We start from the raw sequence: 23079 nt of genomic DNA, 5'->3' as shown, positions 1-23079 counted from the left end.
ACAATGGATCAGTCCACTCAGACAGGCGTCATGTTAGACTGACAGAATGTGCCATCCCCACAGCCTCCACAATGGATCAGTCCACTCAGACAGGCGTCATGTTAGACTGGCAGAATGTGCCATCCCCACAGCCTCCACAATGGATCAGTCCACTCAGACAGGCGTCATGTTAGACTGACAGAATGTGCCATCCCCACAGCCTCCACAATGGATCAGTCCACTCAGACAGGCGTCATGATTCTTTTTTTTTTTTTTGCTACTCAACTAAAGAAATATTGGTCGACCAGCAGCCTATTGACCAGTAGACTAAATGGGGCCAGCCCTAGGAGACACTAAATGGGGCCAGCCCTAGGAGACACTAAATGGGGCCAGCCCTAGGAGACACTAAATGGGGCCAGCCCTAGGAGACACTAAATGGGGCCAGCCCTAGGAAACACTAAATGGGGCCAGCCCTAGGAGACACTAAATGGGGCCAGCCCTAGGAGACACTAAACCCCTTTTGGGTCTACATGGAACACTAAAGAGTTCTATCTGGAACCATAAAGGGTTCTCTTATGGGGATAGCTGCAGAACACTTTGGAACACTTTTTTTCTAAGAGTGTAGAGATGCAAGAGAGGCTGAAACAACAACCTTCATGTCCTTCACACAAAGACAGCACACTGGTCTCTCTCACTCTCCCTGTTAGATGACAGCAGATAACGGTCGTTACAGGTTCAGCTGCCAATAACTCCACCCAACACCAACTGTGTCCGGTGAGGAATCAAACAGAGTGCGTGCTTGGTAACTGCCTGGATACTTACAGAATGTTTGAATAGATTAGATGTATGATGAAGTATAACGTCACACAGAAACATCAAAAGAGCATCACAGTGACGCAACTGAAACGGCGCAGTGCCCGACAGTGATTGTGAGACGGCATTTTATCGGGAGATTATGTAACAGTGTCCTGCTCCCCCTCTGATGCTATAGTCTACATCCTGCAAACTATCTCTGTTAGATGTAGTGTAGGCCTGGACTATAATCAAATGCGCTGCAAATGTGGAAGTGAATTAAAGTCATCCCGCTACAATATTTAATTGCATGCTGGTCATAAATATATATGCCTAAATCAATATTGGGGCTTTACTATACAGGCTGTAGTATAGCTCAGATCCATCTGCAGAGAGTAACAGTCAAGTTAATTATTAGAGTTTATTCTAGGCCTTCAACTTTGTAGCTTACAACACATGAACGATTAGTGTCCTCAACTGAAGGTCATCACGTTGTCATTCGGCTACAAACACACAGGAGGAGGTTTGTGTACAAAAACTGAAAAGATGAAAAACGAATTAAATCGCAGACGCATGGGAACTAGGCTACACTGTATGTTAACAGTTGCAATGTCTAAGAACATATCCCATTGCTTCAATCCCAAAGGCTAACATTAAAGTATTCATTGTTTCTAAAGTTTATCAGTCATAGAACATAAGCAAACGCAGCTACAAGGCTAGAGTTGAGAGTGCCAAAGCAAGAGGAACATTCAATTGACAACTACACAAGTTGGTCTTTCCTAGGCCTGTAAATGTTTCTGAAGTTTCTATGAATGTGTACGCAGAGCGAATCGAATAACCCAGAAAGCATGGTACCTGAGGGGGGTTGATGCGGCTGGCTGGCTGTCCGACTGTCCTTCTGGAAAGTGACACCCCTGTCCCTCCTCCGGTGCTTTATAGACAGCCACTAGTGGCCTGCCGCCCTCATATAAGGACAAGGGTTTAGGGACGGAAGGGAAATTATCAGACACACTGAAAAATGCAGAAACTGAAATGACGGTGAGATATGTCTGCGTTTGTGTTAATGTGTCGAATAGACATGTTTCCCTCCAAATGATTAATCAATATATAATATGTTTCTTAGTTTCTCTCCAAATGATTCATAAATATATAATGTTTTGAGTTTCTCTCTCCAAATGATTCAACAGTATGTAAGAGAATTTGAAGAGCATCACATAATAATTCAGATTACTTTTGAGTTTTTTTCTTCAAATTAAAACATGTAGGCCTACTGTTGACTTACAGGGGGGTTCATATGAACACATGAATATGACTGAGACATGGATACAGCTCTACTACAGGACTGATACATGGATACAGCTCTACTACAGGACTGATACATGGATACAGCTCTACTACAGGACTGATACAGCTCTACTACAGGACTGATACATGGATACAGCTCTACTTTAGGACTGAGACATGGATACAGCTCTACTTTAGGACTGATACATGGATACAGCTCTACTTTAGGACAGGATACAGCTCTACTACAGGACTGCGACATGGATACAGCTCTACTACAGGACTGATACATGGATACAGCTCTACTACAGGACTGAGACATGGATACAGCTCTACTTTAGGACAGGATACAGATCTACTACAGGACTGCGACATGGATACAGCTCTACTTTAGGACAGGATACAGCTCTACTACAGGACTGAGACATGGATACAGCTCTACTACAGGACTGATACATGGATACAGCTCTACTACAGGACTGAGACATGGATACAGCTCTACTACAGGACTGATACATGGATACAGCTCTACTACAGGACTGATACATGGATACAGCTCTACTACAGGACTGAGACATGGATACAGCTCTACTTTAGGACAGGATACAGCTCTACGACATGGATACAGCTCTACTTTAGGACAGGATACAGCTCTACTACAGGACTGCGACATGGATACAGCTCTACTACAGGACTGATACATGGATACAGCTCTACTACAGGACTGATACAGCTCTACTACAGGACTGATACATGGATACAGCTCTACTACAGGACTGATACATGGATACAGCTCTACTACAGGACTGAGACATGGATACAGCTCTACTACAGGACTGATACATGGATTCAGCTCTACTACAGGACTGATACATGGATACAGCTCTACTACAGGACTGATACATGGATACAGCTCTACTACAGGACTGATACAGCTCTACTACAGGACTGATACATGGATACAGCTCTACTACAGGACTGATACATGGATACAGCTCTACTACAGGACTGATACATGGATACAGCTCTACTACAGGACTGAGACATGGATACAGCTCTACTTTAGGACAGGATACAGCTCTACTACAGGACTGAGACATGGATACAGCTCTACTACAGGACTGATACATGGATACAGCTCTACTACAGGACTGATACAGCTCTACTACATGACTGATACATTGATACAGCTCTACTACAGGACTGATACATGGATACAGCTCTACTACAGGACTGATACATGGATACAGCTCTACTACAGGACTGATACATGGATACAGCTCTACTACAGGACTGATACATGGATACAGCTCTACTACAGGACTGATACAGCACTACTACAGTACTGATACATTGATACAGCTCTACTAAAGGACTGATACATGGATACAGCTCTACTTTAGGACAGGATACAGCTCTACTTTAGGACTGAGACATGGATACAGCTCTACTTTAGGACTGAGACATGGATACAGCTCTACTACAGGACTGATACATGGATACAGCTCTACTACAGGACTGATACAGCTCTACTACAGGACTGATACATTGATACAGCTCTACTAAAGGACTGATACATGGATACAGCTCTACTACAGGACTGATACATGGATACAGCTCTACTTTAGGACTGAGACATGGATACAGCTCTACTTTAGGACTGAGACATGGATACAGCTCTACTTTAGGACAGGATACAGCTCTACTTTAGGACTGATACATGGATACAGCTCTACTTTAGGACTGAGACATGGATACAGCTCTACTTTAGGACAGGATACAGCTCTACTTTAGGACTGAGACATGGATACAGCTCTACTACAGGACTGAGACATGGATACAGCTCTACTACAGGACTGATACATGGATACAGCTCTACTTTAGGACTGAGACATGGATACAGCTCTACTTTAGGACAGGATACAGATCTACTACAGGACTGCGACATGGATACAGCTCTACTTTAGGACAGGATACAGCTCTACTACAGGACTGAGACATGGATACAGCTCTACTACAGGACTGATACATGGATACAGCTCTACTACAGGACTGAGACATGGATACAGCTCTACTTTAGGACAGGATACAGCTCTACTTTAGGACTGAGACATGGATACAGCTCTACTACAGGACTGATACATGGATACAGCTCTACTTTAGGACTGAGACATGGATACAGCTCTACTTTGAGACAGGATACAGCTCTACTTTAGGACTGATACATGGATACAGCTCTACTTTAGGACAGGATACAGCTCTACTTTAGGACTGAGACATGGATACAGCTCTACTTTAGGACAGGATACAGCTCTACTTTAGGACTGATACATGGATACAGCTCTACTTTAGGACTGAGACATGGATACAGCTCTACTTTAGGACAGGATACAGCTCTACTTTAGGACTGAGACATGGATACAGCTCTACTACAGGACTGAGACATGGATACAGCTCTACTACAGGACTGATACATGGATACAGCTCTACTTTAGGACTGAGACATGGATACAGCTCTACTTTAGGACAGGATACAGATCTACTACAGGACTGCGACATGGATACAGCTCTACTTTAGGACAGGATACAGCTCTACTACAGGACTGAGACATGGATACAGCTCTACTACAGGACTGATACATGGATACAGCTCTACTACAGGATGAGACATGGATACAGCTCTACTTTAGGACAGGATACAGCTCTACTTTAGGACTGAGACATGGATACAGCTCTACTACAGGACTGATACATGGATACAGCTCTACTTTAGGACTGAGACATGGATACAGCTCTACTTTAGGACAGGATACAGCTCTACTTTAGGACTGAGACATGGATACAGCTCTACTTTAGGACTTAGACATGGATACAGCTATACTTTAGGACTGAGACATGGATACAGCTCTACTTTAGGACTGAGACATGGATACAGCTCTACTTTAGTACAGGATACAGCTCTACTTTAGGACTGATACATGGATACAGCTCTACTTTAGGACTGATACAGCTCTACTTTAGGACTGAGACATGGATTCAGCTCTACTACAGGACTGATACATGGATACAGCTCTACTTTAGGACTGATACAGCTCTACTTTAGGACTGAGACATGGATACAGCTCTACTACAGGACTGATACATGGATACAGCTCTACTACAGGACTGAGACATGGATACAGCTCTACTACAGGACTGATACATGGATACAGCTCTACTTTAGGACAGGATACGGCTCTACTTTAGGACTGAGACATGGATACAGCTCTACTTTAGGACTGAGACATGGATACAGCTCTACTTTAGGACAGGATACGGCTCTACTTTAGGACTGATACATGGATACAGCTCTACTTTAGGACTGATACATGGATACAGCTCTACTTTAGGACTGAGACATGGATACAGCTCTACTACAGGACTGATACATGGATACAGCTCTACTTTAGGACTGAGACATGGATACAGCTCTACTTTAGCAAAATATATAACAATGGTTTTGGTGATCAGCAATGTTCCTCTGAAGGTTCTAACAGTGAACGTAGACTTCAGATGCTTCTGGAAAACCAGTTAGTATAATTCATCCAATCACTGATATTGATCAATTAGTTGAGTTGGGGAGGTGATGTGGTGCTTGGTTGGAACTAAACCCTGCACAAGGCCTTACTGCAGCTCTTCAGGAGCAGGGAGACTTACTATTAGGGTCCTTGAGCCCACACTAGTCAGGTAGAGGTAGTGATATTGTAGTGCAGTGCTTCCTAAGCTGTGGGTCGAGGCACAGGTCCAAGTGAGCCGTAGGATAAAATGTTTTGTGTATTGAAAAAAAATTGGGGGATGCATAAAAGGGATGGAAAAACGCTTTGTTTAAACTTAAATGATTAAACCCAAATAGAAGTATGTAGAAAAGCTAATGGACTGATATTTTTTTTAGTAATAGCCTATAATCTTGGAGAATTTACAATAACATAATTAAAGCTAGACAATCAGGCCCCCATTGATGTTTTTATAATGTTACAGCATTAGAACACTGTATTAGAACACTGCATTAGAACACGGCATTAGAACACGGCACTATAACACGGCATTAGAACACTGCATTAGAACACTGCATTAGAACACTGCATTAGAACACGGCATTAGAACACTGCATTAGAACACGACACTACAACAAGGCATTAGAACACGGCATTAGAACAAGGCATTAGAACACTGCATTAGAACACGACACTACAACAAGGCATTAGAACACGGCATTAGAACAAGGCATTAGAACACTGCATTAGAACACGACACTACAACAAGGCATTAGAACACACCATTACAACACTGCATTACAACACACCATTAGAACACTGCATTACAACACTGCATTACAACACTGCATTACAACACTGCATTACAACACTGCATTACACCACGCCATTAGAACAATGCATTACAACACGCCATTAGAACACTGCATTACAACACGCCAATAGAACACGACATTTGAACACTGCATTACAACACGCCATTACAACACTGCATTACAACACACCATTACAACACGCCATTACAACACGCCATTACAACACTGCATTACAGCACACCATTACAACACACCATTACAACACTGCATTACAACACACCATTACAACACTGCATTACAGCACACCATTACAACACACCATTACAACACTGCATTACAACACTGCATTACAACACTGCATTACAACACACCATTACAACACTGCATTACAACACGCCATTACAACACACCATTACAACACACCATTACAACACTGCATTACAACACACCATTACAACACTGCATTACAACACACCATTACAACACTGCATTACAACACACCATTACAACACACCATTAGAACACTGCATTACAGCACACCATTACAACACACCATTACAACACTGCATTACAACACACCATTACAACACTGCATTACAACACACCATTACAACACACCATTACAACACTGCATTACAGCACACCATTACAACACGCCATTACAACACTGCATTACAGCACACCATTACAACACACCATTACAACACACCATTACAACACACCATTACAACACTGCATTACAACACGCCATTACAACACTGCATTACAACACACCATTACAACACACCATTACAACACTGCATTACAGCACACCATTACAACACGCCATTACAACACTGCATTACAACACACCATTACAACACGCCATTAGAACGCTACATTACAACACGCCATTAGAACACTGCATTAAAACACGCCATTAGAACACTGCATTAAAACACGCCATTAGAACACTGCATCACAACACGCCATTAGAACACTGCATTACAACACTGCATTACAACACGCCATTACAACACTGCATTACAACACTGCATTACAACACGCCATTACAACACGCCATTAGAACACTGCATCACAACACGCCATTAGAACACTGCATTACAACACACCATTACAACACGCCATTAGAACACTGCATCACAACACGGCATTAGAACACTGCATTACAACACGCCATTAGAACACTGCATTACAACACGCCATTAGAACACGCCATTAGAACACTGCATTACAACACACCATTAGAACACTGCATTACAACACGCCATTACAACACGCCATTAGAACACTGCATCACAACACGCCATTAGAACACTGCATCACAACACGCCATTAGAACACTGCATTACAACACGCCATTACAACACGCCATTAGAACACTGCCTTAGCCATGGCAACGTGTAGAATTAAACAAGATTAGCTTTAAAACTGCAACATTCTCTGTCTGCGGCTAAGATGATATCTTTTTATTTATACTTTGGTGTGTTTTTTCACCTTCAACCCTTATGGTGGGTCACAACTCAAAAGACACCTCATTTGGTGGTTCACGAAGCAAACATGTCTGCCTCTCAGGCCGCCTTTAAGAGGCACATGGTCAACAGTACAATAGGCCCACACTTTGAATCCATCCCTTAAAGCAATGTAGTTATAGACTAAATCACTTTTCCAATAACTATTCGTTCATTCATTCTCTCCTCTCCTCATGTCAGACGCTCCCTAGCTTTCCAGCTAAGGTGTAAAGGTCAAGGTTCAGCTAAAGGTGAAATGTGAGCTGCTCTGGGTTCACAGTAAAAGGCCAGCTACCCAACAAACACACAATCATGTACCCGTTTCACTGTACTGTACTTGGTGCGAGAAAGGCCAACACACACACACACACACACACACACACACACACACACACACACACACACACACACACACACACACACACACACACACACACACACACACACACACACACACACTCTTACCCTTTGCCAGTCCCCTCAGCAGCACCCCTACCCTTTACTACTGGGTACAAAAATATATTTAACCCTCCTGTGACCAGATAGTTAGATACTTCACAGAGAGATAGGTAGTTAGTTACAGACAGAGAGGGTGTTAATGGGTACATAGAGATACGTAGTTAGTTACAGACAGAGAGGGTGTTAATGGGTACATAGAGATACGTAGTTAGTTACAGACAGAGAGGGTGTTAATGGGTACATAGAGATACGTAGTTAGTTACAGACAGAGAGGGTGTTAATGGGTACATAGAGATACGTAGTTAGTTACAGACAGAGAGGGTGTTAATGGGTACATAGAGATACGTAGTTAGACAGAGAGGATGTTAATGGGTACATAGAGATAGGTAGTTAGTTACAGACAGAGAGAGAGAGTGTTAATGGGTACATAGAGATACATAGTTAGTTACAGACAGAGAGGGTGTTAATGGGTACATAGAGATAGGTAGTTAGACAGAGAGAGTGTTAATGGGTACATAGGGATAGGTAGTTAGACAGAGAGAGTGTTAATGGGTACATAGAGATACGTAGTTAGACAGAGAGGGTGTTAATGGGTACATAGAGATACGTAGTTAGTTACAGACAGAGAGAGTGTTAATGGGTGCATAGAGATACGTAGTTAGTTACAGACAGAGAGAGTGTTAATGGGTACATAGAGATAGGTAGTTAGTTACAGACAGAGAGGGTGTTAATGGGTACATAGAGATAGGTAGTTAGACAGAGAGAGTGTTAATGGGTACATAGAGATACGTAGTTAGACAGAGAGGGTGTTAATGGGTACATAGAGATACGTAGTTAGTTACAGACAGAGAGGGTGTTAATGGGTACATAGAGATAGGTAGTTAGACAGAGAGAGTGTTAATGGGTACATAGAGATACGTAGTTAGTTACAGACAGAGAGAGTGTTAATGGGTACATAGAGATACGTAGTTAGTTACAGACAGAGAGAGAGAGTGTTAATGGGTACATAGAGATACGTAGTTAGTTACAGACAGAGAGAGTGTTAATGGGTACATAGAGATAGGTAGTTAGACAGAGAGAGAGTGTTAATGGGTAGATAAACTCAGCAAAAAAAAGAAACGTCCCTTTTTCAGGACCCTGTCTTTCAAAGATAATTCGTAAAAATCCAAATAACGTCACAGATCTTCATTTTAAAGGGTTTAAACACTGTTTCCCATGCTTGTTCAACGAACCATAAACAATTAATGAACACGCACCTGTGGAACGGTCGTTAAGACACTAACAACTTACAGACGGTAGACCTTTCTACTGACTCTGAAAAACACCAAAAGAAAGATGCCCAGGGTCCCTTCTCATCTGTGTGAACGTGCCTTAGGCATGCTGCAAGGAGGCATGAGGACTGCAGATGTGGCCAGGGTCCCTTCTCATCTGTGTGAACGTGCCTTAGGCATGCTGCAAGGAGGCATGAGGACTTGCAGATGTGGCCAGGGTCCCTTCTCATCTGTGTGAACGTGCCTTAGGCATGCTGCAAGGAGGCATGAGGACTGCAGATGTGGCCAGGGTCCCTTCTCATCTGTGTGAACGTGCCTTAGGCATGCTGCAAGGAGGCATGAGGACTTGCAGATGTGGCCAGGGTCCTTTCTCATCTGTGTGAACGTGCCTTAGGCATGCTGCAAGGAGGCATGAGGACTTGCAGATGTGGCCAGGGTCCCTTCTCATCTGTGTGAACGTGCCTTAGGCAGGCTGCAAGGAGGCATGAGGACTGCAGATGTGGCCAGGGTCCCTTCTCATCTGTGTGAACGTGCCTTAGGCATGCTGCAAGGAGGCATGAGGACTTGCAGATGTGGCAGATCAATGTCTCTACTGTGAGACGCCTAAGACAGCGCTACAGGGAGACGGGACGGACAGCTGATTGTCCCCGCAGTGGCAGACCACGTGTAACAACACCTGCACAGGATCGGTACATCCGAACATCACACCTGCGGGACAGGTACAGGATGGCAACAACAACTGCCTGAGTTACACCAGGAACGTACAATCCCTCCATCAGTGCTCAGACTGTCCGCAATAGGCTGAGAGAGGCTGGACTGAGGGCTTGTAGGCCTGTTGTAAGGCAGGGTCTCACCAGACATCACCGGCAACAACGTCGCCTATGGACACAAACCCACCGTCGCTGGACCAGACAGGACTGGCAGAAAATGCTCTTCACTGAGGAGTCGCGGTCTTGTCTCACCAGGGGTGATGGTCGGATTCGCGTTTATCGTCGAAGGAATGAGCGTCGATTTGGAGGTGGAGGGTCTGTCATGGTCTGGGGCGGTGTGTCACAGCATCATCGGACTGAGCTTGTTGTCATTGTAGGCAATCTCAACGCTGTGCGTTACAGGGAAGACATCCTCCTCCCTCATGTGGTACCCTTCCTGCAGGCTCATCCTGACATGGCCCTCCAGCATGACAATGCCACCAGCCATACTGCTTGTTCTGTGCGTGATTTCCTGCAAGACAGGAATGTCAGTGTTCTGCCATGGCCAGTGAAGAGCCCGGATCTCAATCCCATTGAGCACGTCTGGGACCTGTTGGATCGGAGGGTGAGGGCTAGGGCTATTCCCCCCTGAAATGTCCGGGAACTTGCAGGTGCTTTGGTGGAAGAGTGGGTTAACACCTCACAGCAAGAACTGACAAATCTGGTACAGTCCATGATGAGGAGATGCACTGCAGTACTTAATGCAGCTGGTGGCCACACCAGATACTGACTGATACTTTTGATTTTGCCCCCCCCCCCCCCCTTTTGTACAGGGACATATTATTCAATTTCTGTTAGTCACATGTCTGTGGAACTTGTTCAGTTTATGTCTCAGTTGTTGAATCTTATGTTGATACAAATATTTACATGTTAAGTTTGCTGAAAATAAACGCAGTTGACAGTGAAGACGTTTGTTTTTGTTGCTGAGTTTAGATATACGTAGTTCGTTACAGACAGAGTGTAAATGGGTACACAGATACGTCATAGAGATACAGTGCATTCGGAAAGCATTCAGACGCCTTAACTTTTTCCACATTTTGTTACGTTACAGCCTTATTCTAAAATGGATTAAATTAATATTTTTCCTCAATCTACAAACAATACATCATAATGACAAAGCAAAAACAGGTTTTTAGAAATGTTTGCAAATGTATTAAAAATAAAAAAAGTACTTTATTTACATAAGTATTCAGACTCTTTGCTATGAGACACAAAATTGCGCTCAGGTGCATCCTGTTTACATTGATCATCCTTGAGATGTTTCTACAATTTGATTGGAGTTCACCTGTGGTCAATTCAATTGATTGGACAGGATTTGGAAAGGAACACACCTGTCTATATAAGGTCCCACAGTTGACAGTGCATGTCAGAGCAAAAACCAATCCATGAGGTCAAAATAATTGTCTGTAGAGCTCCGAGACAGGATTCTGTCGATGCACAGATCTGGGGAAGGGGACCAAAACATTTCTGCAGCATTGAAGGTCCCCGAGAACACAGTGGCCTCCATCATTCTTAAATGGAAGAAGTTTGGAACCACCAAGACTCTTCTTAGAGCTGGCCTCCCGGCCAAACTGAGCAATCAGGGGAGAAGGGACTTAGTCAGGGAGGTGACCAAGAACCCGATGGTCACTCTGACAGAGCTACAGAGTTCCTCTGTGTAGATGGGAGAACCTTCCAGAAGGACAACCATCTCTGCAGCACTTCACCAATCAGGCCATAATGGTAGAGTGGCCTGACAGAAGCCACTCATCATTAAAAAGGCACATGACAGCCCGTTTGGTGTTTGCCAAAAGGCACCTAAAAGACTCTCAGATGATGAAACAAGATTCTCTGGTCTGATGAAACCAATATGGAACTCTTTGGCCTGAATGCCAAGCATCACGTCTGGATGAAACAAGGCACCTAGTCAGGATCAAGGGAAAGATGAATGGAGCAAAGTACAGAGATCCTTGATGAAAACCTGCTCCAGAGCGCTCAGGACCTCAGACTGGGGTGAAGGTTCACCTTCCAACAGGGCAACGACCCTAAGCACAAGAGCCCAGACTTGAACCCGATCATCTCTGAACATCCCGAACATCTCTGGAGAGACCTGAAAATAGCTGTGCAGCAACGCTCCCCATCCAACCTGACAGAGCTTGAGAGGATCTGCAGAAAAGAATGGGAGAAACTCCCCAAATACAGGTGTGCCAAGCTTGTAGCGTCATACTCAAGGCTGTAATCGCTGCCAAAGATGCTTCAACAAAGTACTGAGTAAATGGCCTGAATACTTATGTAAATGTGATATTTCCATTTTTTTATTTAATACATTCGTGTAGACTGAGTGTATTATTGAGTGTAGACAGATGAGGGGGAAAAACTATTGAATGCATTTTAAAATAAGTCTGAAATGGAACAAAATGTGGAAAATTCAAGAGGTGTCAATACTTTCCAAACTGTACGTAGTTAGCTGTACATATGTAACTGTTGAGTTGGTTAACAGTCCCCAGGTTGAACACTGCAGCGTGACCTGGTTATACATATGGATATAGAGAGCACACACCGACACACACTTACCATTAACATTTTAGTCATTTAACTACACCTCACAGTAAGTACATTCTCCTCAATAAATAATTAAATCAGCAGTCAAAATAAATATTTTCTTAGAATAAATCTGTTTATTTGCCACTATGATAATTTCACGTTTGATCATTTGCATATCATCATCATCAAAAACAACAAGGCACTGAGGCTGCTGGGATGACATTTCCACTAGGCACAGATGAGCTTCCCCCAATCCTAACCTTAACCATTAGTGGGGGAATGCTAAACTGAACCAAGATCAGCATCTAAGGGGAGTGTCGGGGTCAGGGGTCAAGCGTTAGTAGCCATTCTTCCTCAGGTACTGCATCATGTCGGAGGCCTTTATGTTGATCTTTCCTCCAGGAATGTCCTTCATCCCTTTAACAATGATCAGAGCTGAGAGAGGGAGGAGAGAAAGAGAAAGAGAGAGAGGGATAGAAAGAGAGAAAAGGATAGAAAGAGAGAAAGAGAGAGAGGGATAGAAAGAGAGAGAGAGAGCGAGAGAGGGATAGAAAGAGCGAGAGGGATAGAAAGAGCGAGAGGGATAGAAAGAGCGAGAGGGATAGAAAGAGCGAGAGGGATAGAAAGAGCGAGAGGGATAGAAAGAGCGAGAGGGATAGAAAGAGCGAGAGGGATAGAAAGAGCGAGAGGGATAGAAAGAGCGAGAGGGATAGAAAGAGCGAGAGGGATAGAAAGAGTGAGAGGGATAGAAAGAGAGAGACACTCCTTTAGAACATATTACCTTTTTCAATATGAACAAATATTATGGTGTACCTAAAACTGTCCCGGGTGGTGTACCTAAAACTGTCCCGGGTGGTGTACCTAAAACTGTCCCGGGTGGTGTACCTAATAAACTGTCCCAGGTGGTGTACCTAAAACTGTCCCGGGTGGTGTACCTAATAAACTGTCTAGGGTGGTGTCCCTAAAACTGTCTAGGGTGGTGTACCTAAAACTGTCTAGGGTGGTGTACCTAATAAACTGTCTAGGGTGGTGTCCCTAAAACTGTCTAGGGTGGTGTCCCTAAAACTGTCTAGGGTGGTGTCCCTAAAACTGTCCCGGGTGGTGTACCTAAAACTGTCCCGGGTGGTGTACCTAATAAACTGTCCCGGGTGGTGTACCTAAAACTGTCCCGGGTGGTGTACCTAAAACTGTCCCGGGTGGTGTACCTAAAACTGTCCCGGGTGGTGTACCTAAAACTGTCCCGGGTGGTGTACCTAAAACTGTCCCGGGTGGTGTACCTAAAACTGTCCCGGGTGGTGTACCTAAAACTGTCTAGGGTGGTGTCCCTAAAACTGTCTAGGGTGGTGTCCCTAAAACTGTCTAGGGTGGTGTCCCTAAAACTGTCTAGGGTGGTGTCCCTAAAACTGTCCAGGGTGGTATACCTAATAAACTGTCCCGGGTGGTATACCTAATAAACTGTCCCGGGTGGTGTACCTAATAAACGGTATAATCCAATACAGGACAACATCGGATGATGTACAGAAGACGTGTGTGTGTGTGTGTGTGTGTGTGTGTGTGTGTGTGTGTGTGTGTGTGTGTGTGTGTGTGTGTGTGTGGTTCGTACTCTGGCCAGTCTTTGCGATGGTGATGCTGTAGGAGAGGGGATCAGTAGCAGTGGGCCTCATCTTAACATCTAAAGTGTTGTCCCCTTCAGTGTGGAGATTATCTCTCAGGACAGTACACTTGTTCCCACCGAGATGAAGACCACTGGCGAAGAGAGGAGAACGATCCAATGACATCATCGCCTTGATCTCTGCAACCTGGGGGAGGGAATCAATACTTTGTCATAAAACACACAGACCCATCAGAGTTCTCATCAGATAATGTAGGAGCTGCTGCACAACCTGGAGGACTGGCTGCATCCCTAATACATTTCAATGGTCTACAGACATTCAGTATACACATTACACATGTTAGAAAAGTTAGAGAGAGGGTGACTTCGCACTACACAGCTGAGTTCACTAATCAACTCACCATCAAGCTATGCAGAAGCTCACTCATTTCACATTGCCACTGCTACTCCTCTGTCTCTGTTGCCGTCAACACCCTGCAGTGCCACCTAGTGGTAGTAGAGTTATTCTACAGCTGGAGATCTACCCTACCCTGTTCCTGGAGATCTACCCTACCCTGTTCCTGGAGATCTACCCTACCCTGTTCCTGGAGATCTACATTACCCTGTTCCTGGAGATCTACCCTACCCTGTTCCTGGAGATCTACCCTACCCTGTTCCTGGAGATCTACCCTACCCTGTTCCTGGAAAACTACCCTACCCTGTTCCTGGAGATCTACCCTACCCTGTTCCTGGAGATCTACCCCACCCTGTTCCTGGAGATCTACCCCACCCTGTTCCTGGAGATCTACCCCACCCTGTTCCTGGAGATCTACCCCACCCTGTTCCTGGAGATCTACCCCACCCTGTTCCTGGAGATCTACCCCACCCTGTTCCTGGAGATCTACCCTCCTGTACTGTAGGGTTAGTCCAACCATAACCTAACGAATCTGATTCAGCTAGACAAGGGTTGTTTCCCTGCTTAGATGTTGCTGACACATTCGAGATCTTACGCCTGGATAGATATTTTACCTATCAGCTAAACACATAATGTTACAGCAATCTGGTGTCTGACTGCACTGTCGATGACATGGCACAACCATTGGTTGATGAATGCAAAGTCCGAGTAGGGGAACACAACCAAGGTCAGGGTCAGCTAATAAAGGTCAGGGTCAGCTAATAAAGGTCAGCTAATAAAGGTCAGGGTCAGCTAATAAAGGTCAGGGTCAGCTAATAAAGGTCAGAGTCAGCTAATAAAGGTCAGCTAATAAAGGTCAGAGTCAGCTAATAAAGGTCAGCTAATAAAGGTCAGAGTCAGCTAATAAAGGTCAGCTAATAAAGGTCAGGGTCAGCTAATAAAGGTCAGGGTCAGCTAATAAAGGTCAGCTAATAAAGGTCAGGGTCAGCTAATAAAGGTCAGCTAATAAAGGTCAGGGTCAGCTAATAAAGGTCAGCTAACAAAGGTCAGGGTCAGCTAATAAAGGTCAGCTAATAAAGGTCAGGGTCAGCTAATAAAGGTCAGCTAATAAAGGTCAGGGTCAGCTAATAAAGGTCAGGGTCAGCTAATAAGGGTCAGGGTCAGCTAATAACGGTCAGCTAATAAAGGTCAGGATCAGCTAATAAAGGTCAGCTAATAAAGGTCTGGGTCAGCTAATAAAGGTCAGCTAATAAAGGTCAGGGTCAGCTAATAAAGGTCAGGGTCAGCTAATAAAGGTCAGGGTCAGCTAATAAAGGTCAGCTAATAAATGTCAGCTAATAAAGGTCAGCTAATAAAGGTCAGGGTCAGCTAATAAAGGTCAGCTAATAAAGGTCAGGGTCAGCTAATAAGGGTCAGCTAATAAAGGTCAGGGTCAGCTAATGAAGGTCAGGGTCAGCTAATAAAGGTCAGGGTCAGCTAATAAAGGTCAGGGTCAGCTAATAAAAGTCAGGGTCAGCTAATAAAGGTCAGGGTCAGCTAATAAAGGTCAGGGTCAGCTAATAAAGGTCAGGGTCAGCTAATAAAGGTCAGGGTCAGATAATAAAGGTCAGGGTCAGATAATAAAGGCCAGGGTCAGCTAATAAAGGTCAGCTAATAAAGGTCAGGGTCAGCTAATAAGGGTCAGCTAATAAAGGTCAGGGTCAGGTAATAAAGGTCAGCTAATAAAGGTCAGGGTCAGCTAATAAAGGTCAGGATCAGCTAAAAGGTCAGCTAATAAAGGTCAGGGTCAGCTAATAAAGGTCAGGGTCAGCTAATAAAGGTCAGCTAATAAAGGTCAGCTAATAAAGGTCAGCTAATAAAGGTCAGGGTCAGCTAATAAAGGTCAGGGTCAGCTAATAAAGGTCAGCTAATAAAGGTCAGCTAATAAAGGTCAGCTAATAAAGGTCAGGGTCAGCTAATAAAGGTCAGCTAATAAAGGTCAGCTAATAAAGGTCAGAGTCAGCTAATAAAGGTCAGCTAATAAAGGTCAGGGTCAGCTAATAAGGGTCAGCTAATAAAGGTCAGGGTCAGCTAATAAAGGTCAGGGTCAGCTAATAAGGGTCAGGGTCAGCTAATAACGGTCAGCTAATAAAGGTCAGGGTCAGCTAATAAAGGTCAGCTAATAAAGGTCAGCTAATAAAGGTCAGGGTCAGCTAATAAAGGTCAGGGTCAGCTAATAAGGGTCAGGGTCAGCTAATAACGGTCAGCTAATAAAGGTCAGGGTCAGCTAATAAAGGTCAGCTAATAAAGGTCTGGGTCAGCTAATAAAGGTCAGCTAATAAAGGTCAGGGTCAGCTAATAAAGGTCAGGGTCAGCTAATAAAGGTCAGGGTCAGCTAATAAAGGTCAGCTAATAAATGTCAGCTAATAAAGGTCAGCTAATAAAGGTCAGGGTCAGCTAATAAAGGTCAGCTAATAAAGGTCAGGGTCAGCTAATAAGGGTCAGCTAATAAAGGTCAGGGTCAGCTAATGAAGGTCAGGGTCAGCTAATAAAGGTCAGGGTCAGCTAATAAAGGTCAGGGTCAGCTAATAAAGGTCAGGGTCAGCTAATAAAGGTCAGGGTCAGCTAATAAAGGTCAGGGTCAGCTAATAAAGGTCAGGGTCAGCTAATAAAGGTCAGGGTCAGATAATAAAGGCCAGGGTCAGCTAATAAAGGTCAGCTAATAAAGGTCAGGGTCAGCTAATAAGGGTCAGCTAATAAAGGTCAGGGTCAGGTAATAAAGGTCAGCTAATAAAGGTCAGGGTCAGCTAATAAAGGTCAGGATCAGCTAAAAGGTCAGCTAATAAAGGTCAGGGTCAGCTAATAAAGGTCAGGGTCAGCTAATAAAGGTCAGCTAATAAAGGTCAGCTAATAAAGGTCAGGGTCAGCTAATAAAGGTCAGGGTCAGCTAATAAAGGTCAGCTAATAAAGGTCAGCTAATAAAGGTCAGCTAATAAAGGTCTGGGTCAGCTAATAAAGGTCAGCTAATAAAGGTCAGCTAATAAAGGTCAGCTAATAAAGGTCAGCTAATAAAGGTCAGGGTCAGCTAATAAGGGTCAGCTAATAAAGGTCAGGGTCAGCTAATGAAGGTCAGGGTCAGCTAATGAAGGTCAGGGTCAGCTAATAAAGGTCAGGGTCAGCTAATAAAGGTCAGGGTCAGCTAATAAAGGTCAGGGTCAGCTAATAAAGGTCAGGGTCAGCTAATAAAGGTCAGGGTCAGCTAATAAAGGGCAGGGTCAGCTAATAAAGGCCAGGGTCAGATAATAAAGGCCAGGGTCAGCTAATAAAGGTCAGCTAATAAAGGTCAGGGTCAGCTAATAAGGGTCAGCTAATAAAGGTCAGGGTCAGGTAATAAAGGTCAGCTAATAAAGGTCAGGGTCAGCTAATAAAGGTCAGGATCAGCTAAAAGGTCAGCTAATAAAGGTCAGGGTCAGCTAATAAAGGTCAGCTAATAAAGGTCAGCTAATAAAGGTCAGGGTCAGCTAATAAAGGTCAGCTAATAAAGGTCAGCTAATAAAGGTCAGCTAATAAAGGTCAGGGTCAGCTAATAAAGGTCAGCTAATAAAGGTCAGGGTCAGCTAATAAAGGTCAGCTAATAAAGGTCAGGGTCAGCTAATAAAGGTCAGCTAATAAAGGTCAGGGTCAGCTAATAAGTACAATCAGATGTACTAAATTCTCCAGGAACAGGGTTGGGCAGCCCTGAGCTAGACGCACTACAAAGTTAACTCAACTCACTGGTGTGCAAACAGCCTCACGGACCCTATTACCTACAGCCTCACGGACCCTATTACCTACAGCCTCACGGACCCTGTCACCTACAGCCTCACGGACCCTGTCACCTACAGCCTCACGGACCCTGTCACCTACAGCCTCACGGACCCTGTTACCTACAGCCTCACGGACCCTGTTACCTACAGCCTCACGGACCCTGTTACCTACAGCCTCACGGACCCTGTTACCTACAGCCTCACGGACCCTGTTACCTACAGCCTCACGGACCCTGTTACCTACAGCCTCACGGACCCTGTTACCTACAGCCTCACGGACCCTGTTACCTACAGCCTCACGGACCCTGGTCAAAATGACTAAATAGGAAATATGGTGTCATTCGGCACACATACCCTAAAGTACATTAACTAGCCGTATTTACATAATCTATGTAACGAGAAAAATATATTGTGGATGACTGCAGTATTTCTTATGATACAGTATATATGAACATTTTTAAATTATACACACCCTCAGAGAGGGGAGACAGGAAAATATAAAGTACATGCTCAAACAAGTTCCCGCTCATTTTTTTTTAGAAGGATTCAAACTTTTCACTCCCATCAATCTCTTCTTCTTCTCCCTCTACCCCCCCTCACCTTTCTCTCCAACTCTCCCTCTCTCCCCTCCCCCCAAAATGTCCCAGATTTCCAGCTAAGGAATTCCAACACTTCCAGTCCAGTCATGCCCCATCCTGAACCTCCAGCTTAGACCCGATACACAAACACACACAAACTAAATATGTGTAAAGGTTTTGCTATAGCTAAGTAAGCCTTGTCCCAGCCAGAACTGCCCATAAGCCTTGTCCCAGCCAGAACTGCCCATAAGCCTTGTCCCAGCCAGAACTGCCCATAAGCCTTGTCCCAGCCAGAACTGCCCATAAGCCTTGTCCCAGCCAGAACTGCCCATAAGCCTTATCCCAGAGAGAACTGCCCATAAGCCTTGTCCCAGCCAGAACTGCCCATAAGCCTTGTCCCAGCCAGAACTGCCCATAAGCCTTGTCCCAGCCAGAACTGCCCATAAGCCTTGTCCCAGCCAGAACTGCCCATAAGCCTTGTCCCAGCCAGAACTGCCCATAAGCCTTGTCCCAGCCAGAACTGCCCATAAGCCTTGTCCCAGCCAGAACTGCCCATAAGCCTTGTCCCAGCCAGAACTGCCCATAAACCTTGTCCCAGCCAGAACTGCCCATAAGCCTTGTCCCAGCCAGAACTGCCCATAAGGCAGCAGTCTATCTCCTGTTTCTGTAGTGAGACAGCTTCATGTACCAGGACACCCCCTGGACAGGACACTAGTCTATCGCCTGTTTCTGTAGAGAGACAGCTTGATGTACCGGACACCCCCTGGACAGGACACTAGTCTAAGGAAGTGCCTTACCACTAATCGATCTCCCTAACAGAGCTGGGACAAAAATCCATATCAGGATACATTTTCTGAATTGATGCGATAAGGAAGGAGAAGTTTAAAACATTCATGTGAAGCAGTTTGTTATTCTCCTTTAAACTAGTACTACTAGTTGGACGGTTGTAGCCATCAATTGTCCCATTAACAGCCATAAAGGGCTAACGTTTTCATTTCAAACTTCACATTTCTCTACTACAAGCTACTTATCATAATGAACGATATCAGCAAAATGCCTGCGAAACGTGTTTGGTATTGTCAGTGTGGATAATTTAACTGGGGATGAAACCCCCAAACTACCAGTCTTTAACCACAATGCCCCTGAGTTAGCTATAGTCCATCTATCTCCAGTGGTACTGCACTTCACCACTAAGAGACAGTATTTCACCACTATGTTACTACCAACAGCCTAGAGATCACTTCAGCACTGAGAGGAAGTGGTCACAAACACACACGCGTGCAAGCATGTACACTCACAGAAACGCGCACATGCAACAGAGAGATTGAGAGAAGAGGTGGAAAGAGAGCGAGAGAGAAAGAAAAACAAAATGGAGAGAGAAAGAAAGAATATGCTGACAAGTCCTGACAGGGGATAGAGAGGAGAACTCTGCACAAGTACTGACTTGTCCTCAAAACACACGATGTTGTCTTCAGAGTTCAACTGACTTCCTGAAAATGTAACCACGAGAGAGAGAGGGGGAAGAGATAAGAGAGGAGGGAGAGAGAAGAAAGAGAGAGAGAAGAGAGAAATAGGGGGAAGGGGAGGGGGAGAGACTTGCCTGCTTCAGAGAAACTGTCAAAGAAACTCTGGACATTGACGATGATTCTCTTCTACCAAAACGTCTCCCTCGCTCCTCTTGGGTAATCTGCATGCCTACTGTTTGCTCAATCATTTGTGTGTGTGCGCGTGCGTGTGTGAGACAGAGTTAGAGCATTCTGGAGAAAGACTGCAGGTTTGTTTACAAACACCACACCCACCACCCTGAGCTTTCCAAATCCTGAAAATGTCTGTGACACACACACACACACACACACATCTTCATGCTCCTCATGTGACTGGCTGTAGGTGTATGTGGCAGACGTTCTCGATGGGGGAAGTGGCTCAGAAGAGGCTCTCTTCACTTCCTATATGTTGCGGTGTGTGTGTGTGTGTGTGTGTCTCAAGTTGCTGTGTGCAACATGACCAAATAAGGAGCTGAGAATCTAACTGAAAACACGGAACTAGCACAGACACCATTCTGCAGTATGAATAGTTAAATAATGCCACAGTCTCATTTGAACACTTTTGCCAGAAGTCAGGAGAGTCCTCACAATACAAGGTCACAGAGAGTAATAACTTGACAAAATATTCTATACTGTTTATAAAGAACCAGAACCAACTGCTTGTTGATGTGACCGTGTCAAAATTGCCCCCTTCAATTGAATTCAAGGGCTCTATTGGCATGGGAAACACATGTTAACATTGTCAAAGCAATGCAATTCTCTCTCCACCCCTCCCTGTCAGTTGGCTACTCCCTGGTTGGTCAACTACAGAAAAACACACCCCTGATGTCAGAGCTGCCAGGAAACATCAAACCCCCAAACTAGTAAACCATTAAGCCAACCGTCACGTCAACAGCCGCCACAATTAAACACCTATGACTAGGTACACCACACACACACACGTTAGCTAGCCTACTTACCGTCACACCAGCCAGTTGACCTCCAGGTGTTGCTGCCCAGACCGACTCCTTACCCGCATCAGAACCACAGATCGCTGCCTCTTGCACAAAGGGAGGTGTTCCCGCCATCAGGTTGGTTATATAGCCATCCCACGCCATGGTTCTACAGCACTGATTTGACTATAAACACCTATAGACTAGGGGGAGATGGAGAAGAGAGGTGGGGTGGACGAGAGGGAGACGGAGAAGAGAGGTGGGGTGGACGAGAGGGAGATGGAGAAGAGAGGTGGGGAGAACGAGAGGGAGATGGAGAAGAGAGGTGGGGTGGGCGAGAGGGAGAGGTGGGGTGGGGTGGACGAGAGGGAGACGGAGAAGAGAGGTGGGGTGGACGAGAGGGAGACGGAGAAGAGAGGTGGGGTGGACGAGAGGGAGAGGTGGGGTGGACGAGAGGGAGAGGTGGGGTGGGGTGGAAGAGAGGGAGAGTTGGGGTGGGGTGGACGAGAGGGAGACGGAGAAGAGAGGTGGGGTGGACGAGAGGGAGACGGAGAAGAGAGGTGGGGTGGACGAGAGGGAGAGGTGGGGTGGAAGAGAGGGAGAGTTGGGGTGGGGTGGACGAGAGGGAGACGGAGAAGAGAGGTGGGGTGGACGAGAGGGAGACGGAGAAGAGAGGTGGGGTGGACGAGAGGGAGACGGGTGGACGAGAGGGAGAGGTGGGGTGGGGTGGACGAGAGGGAGAGGTGGGGTGGGGGAGAGGGAGACGGGAGAAGAGAGGTGGGGTGGACGAGAGGGAGAGGTGGGGTGGGGTGGACGAGAGGGAGAGGTGGGGTGGGGTGGACGAGAGGGAGACGGAGAAGAGGAACCAACATTCTCAACATTCCGAGGCTACTGCATAAAATCTTCACAGTGTGATTAAAAGGTAGAATGTAACACATCACCAAAGAGAACAAATAGTCATAAAGACGTGTAGGCCAATGTGTAGAACCATAAAGTTCTTACCTGAGCGGCTCGCAGGGACCGGGGAGTGAAGCAGGAGGAAGAGCAGGCGCGCGATTATATACGGTGTCGCGCCCACCCCTCCGGACTTCCTCATTCAGGCAGAGAAAATCCGGGCTGCGTTCAGTTCACTCAACGTTTCATTCCGTTATGTAGAGTACTGAAGGCCCCTTTTCCCCCAAAAAAACATTTCTTCAACAGTCTCGTAGCCTGCAGCAAAATTCGTACAGCAGCACTCTAGACCAGTCCCCTCCGGGTCACCTTAATTACAACGATTTTCAACTGGTCGTTCAGAACAACTGGTCGTTCAATACAGCAC

General features: G+C 45.2%; 2 protein-coding genes across 4 annotated transcripts in view; both read right to left on the bottom strand.

Annotated features, from left to right (window-relative positions):
- Positions 1-1706, bottom strand: part of LOC139379142 (beta-enolase) — a 12402-nt gene extending 10696 nt beyond the window's left edge. Inside the window, exon 1 of one of the 3 annotated variants that reach the window (XM_071121980.1) lies at positions 1627-1706. The gene's annotated coding sequence lies outside the window, so the exon portion shown is untranslated. Of the gene's footprint in view, positions 1310-1626 lie in introns of those variants that run through there. The other 2 variants (XM_071121982.1, XM_071121981.1) reach the window with 2 other exon arrangements.
- An 11324-nt stretch (positions 1707-13030) lies between these two features.
- On the bottom strand, positions 13031-22820 carry LOC139379141 (profilin 1). The gene is made up of 4 exons (XM_071121979.1): positions 22764-22820; positions 21789-21964; positions 14520-14715; positions 13031-13351 (listed from the first exon to the last, which is right to left on the bottom strand). The coding sequence occupies exons 2-4, from the start codon at positions 21924-21926 to the stop codon at positions 13254-13256; spliced, it is 432 nt and encodes a 143-aa protein (XP_070978080.1). The 5' UTR covers positions 21927-21964; positions 22764-22820; the 3' UTR covers positions 13031-13253.
- Positions 22821-23079: the final 259 nt, after the last annotated feature.

Source organism: Oncorhynchus clarkii, chromosome 21, assembly GCF_045791955.1.
Source record: "Oncorhynchus clarkii lewisi isolate Uvic-CL-2024 chromosome 21, UVic_Ocla_1.0, whole genome shotgun sequence".
Lineage (NCBI taxonomy): Eukaryota > Metazoa > Chordata > Actinopteri > Salmoniformes > Salmonidae > Oncorhynchus > Oncorhynchus clarkii.
This window is presented reverse-complemented; position numbering and strand designations above follow the sequence as displayed.

What these genes read in the sequence shown, in the direction of transcription:
- LOC139379141 (XM_071121979.1), bottom strand. Translation starts at nt 21,926, where the DNA reads ATGGCGTGGGATGGCTATATAACCAACCTGATGGCGGGAACACCTCCC. An exon ending in GTCAACTGGCTGGTGTGACG is followed by an intron (nt 14,716 to 21,788) that starts GTAAGTAGGCTA and finishes TCCCTCCCCCAG; the next exon opens with GTTGCAGAGATCAAGGCGAT. An exon ending in CATCGCAAAGACTGGCCAGA is followed by an intron (nt 13,352 to 14,519) that starts GTACGAACCACA and finishes TCCCTCTCTCAG; the next exon opens with CTCTGATCATTGTTAAAGGG.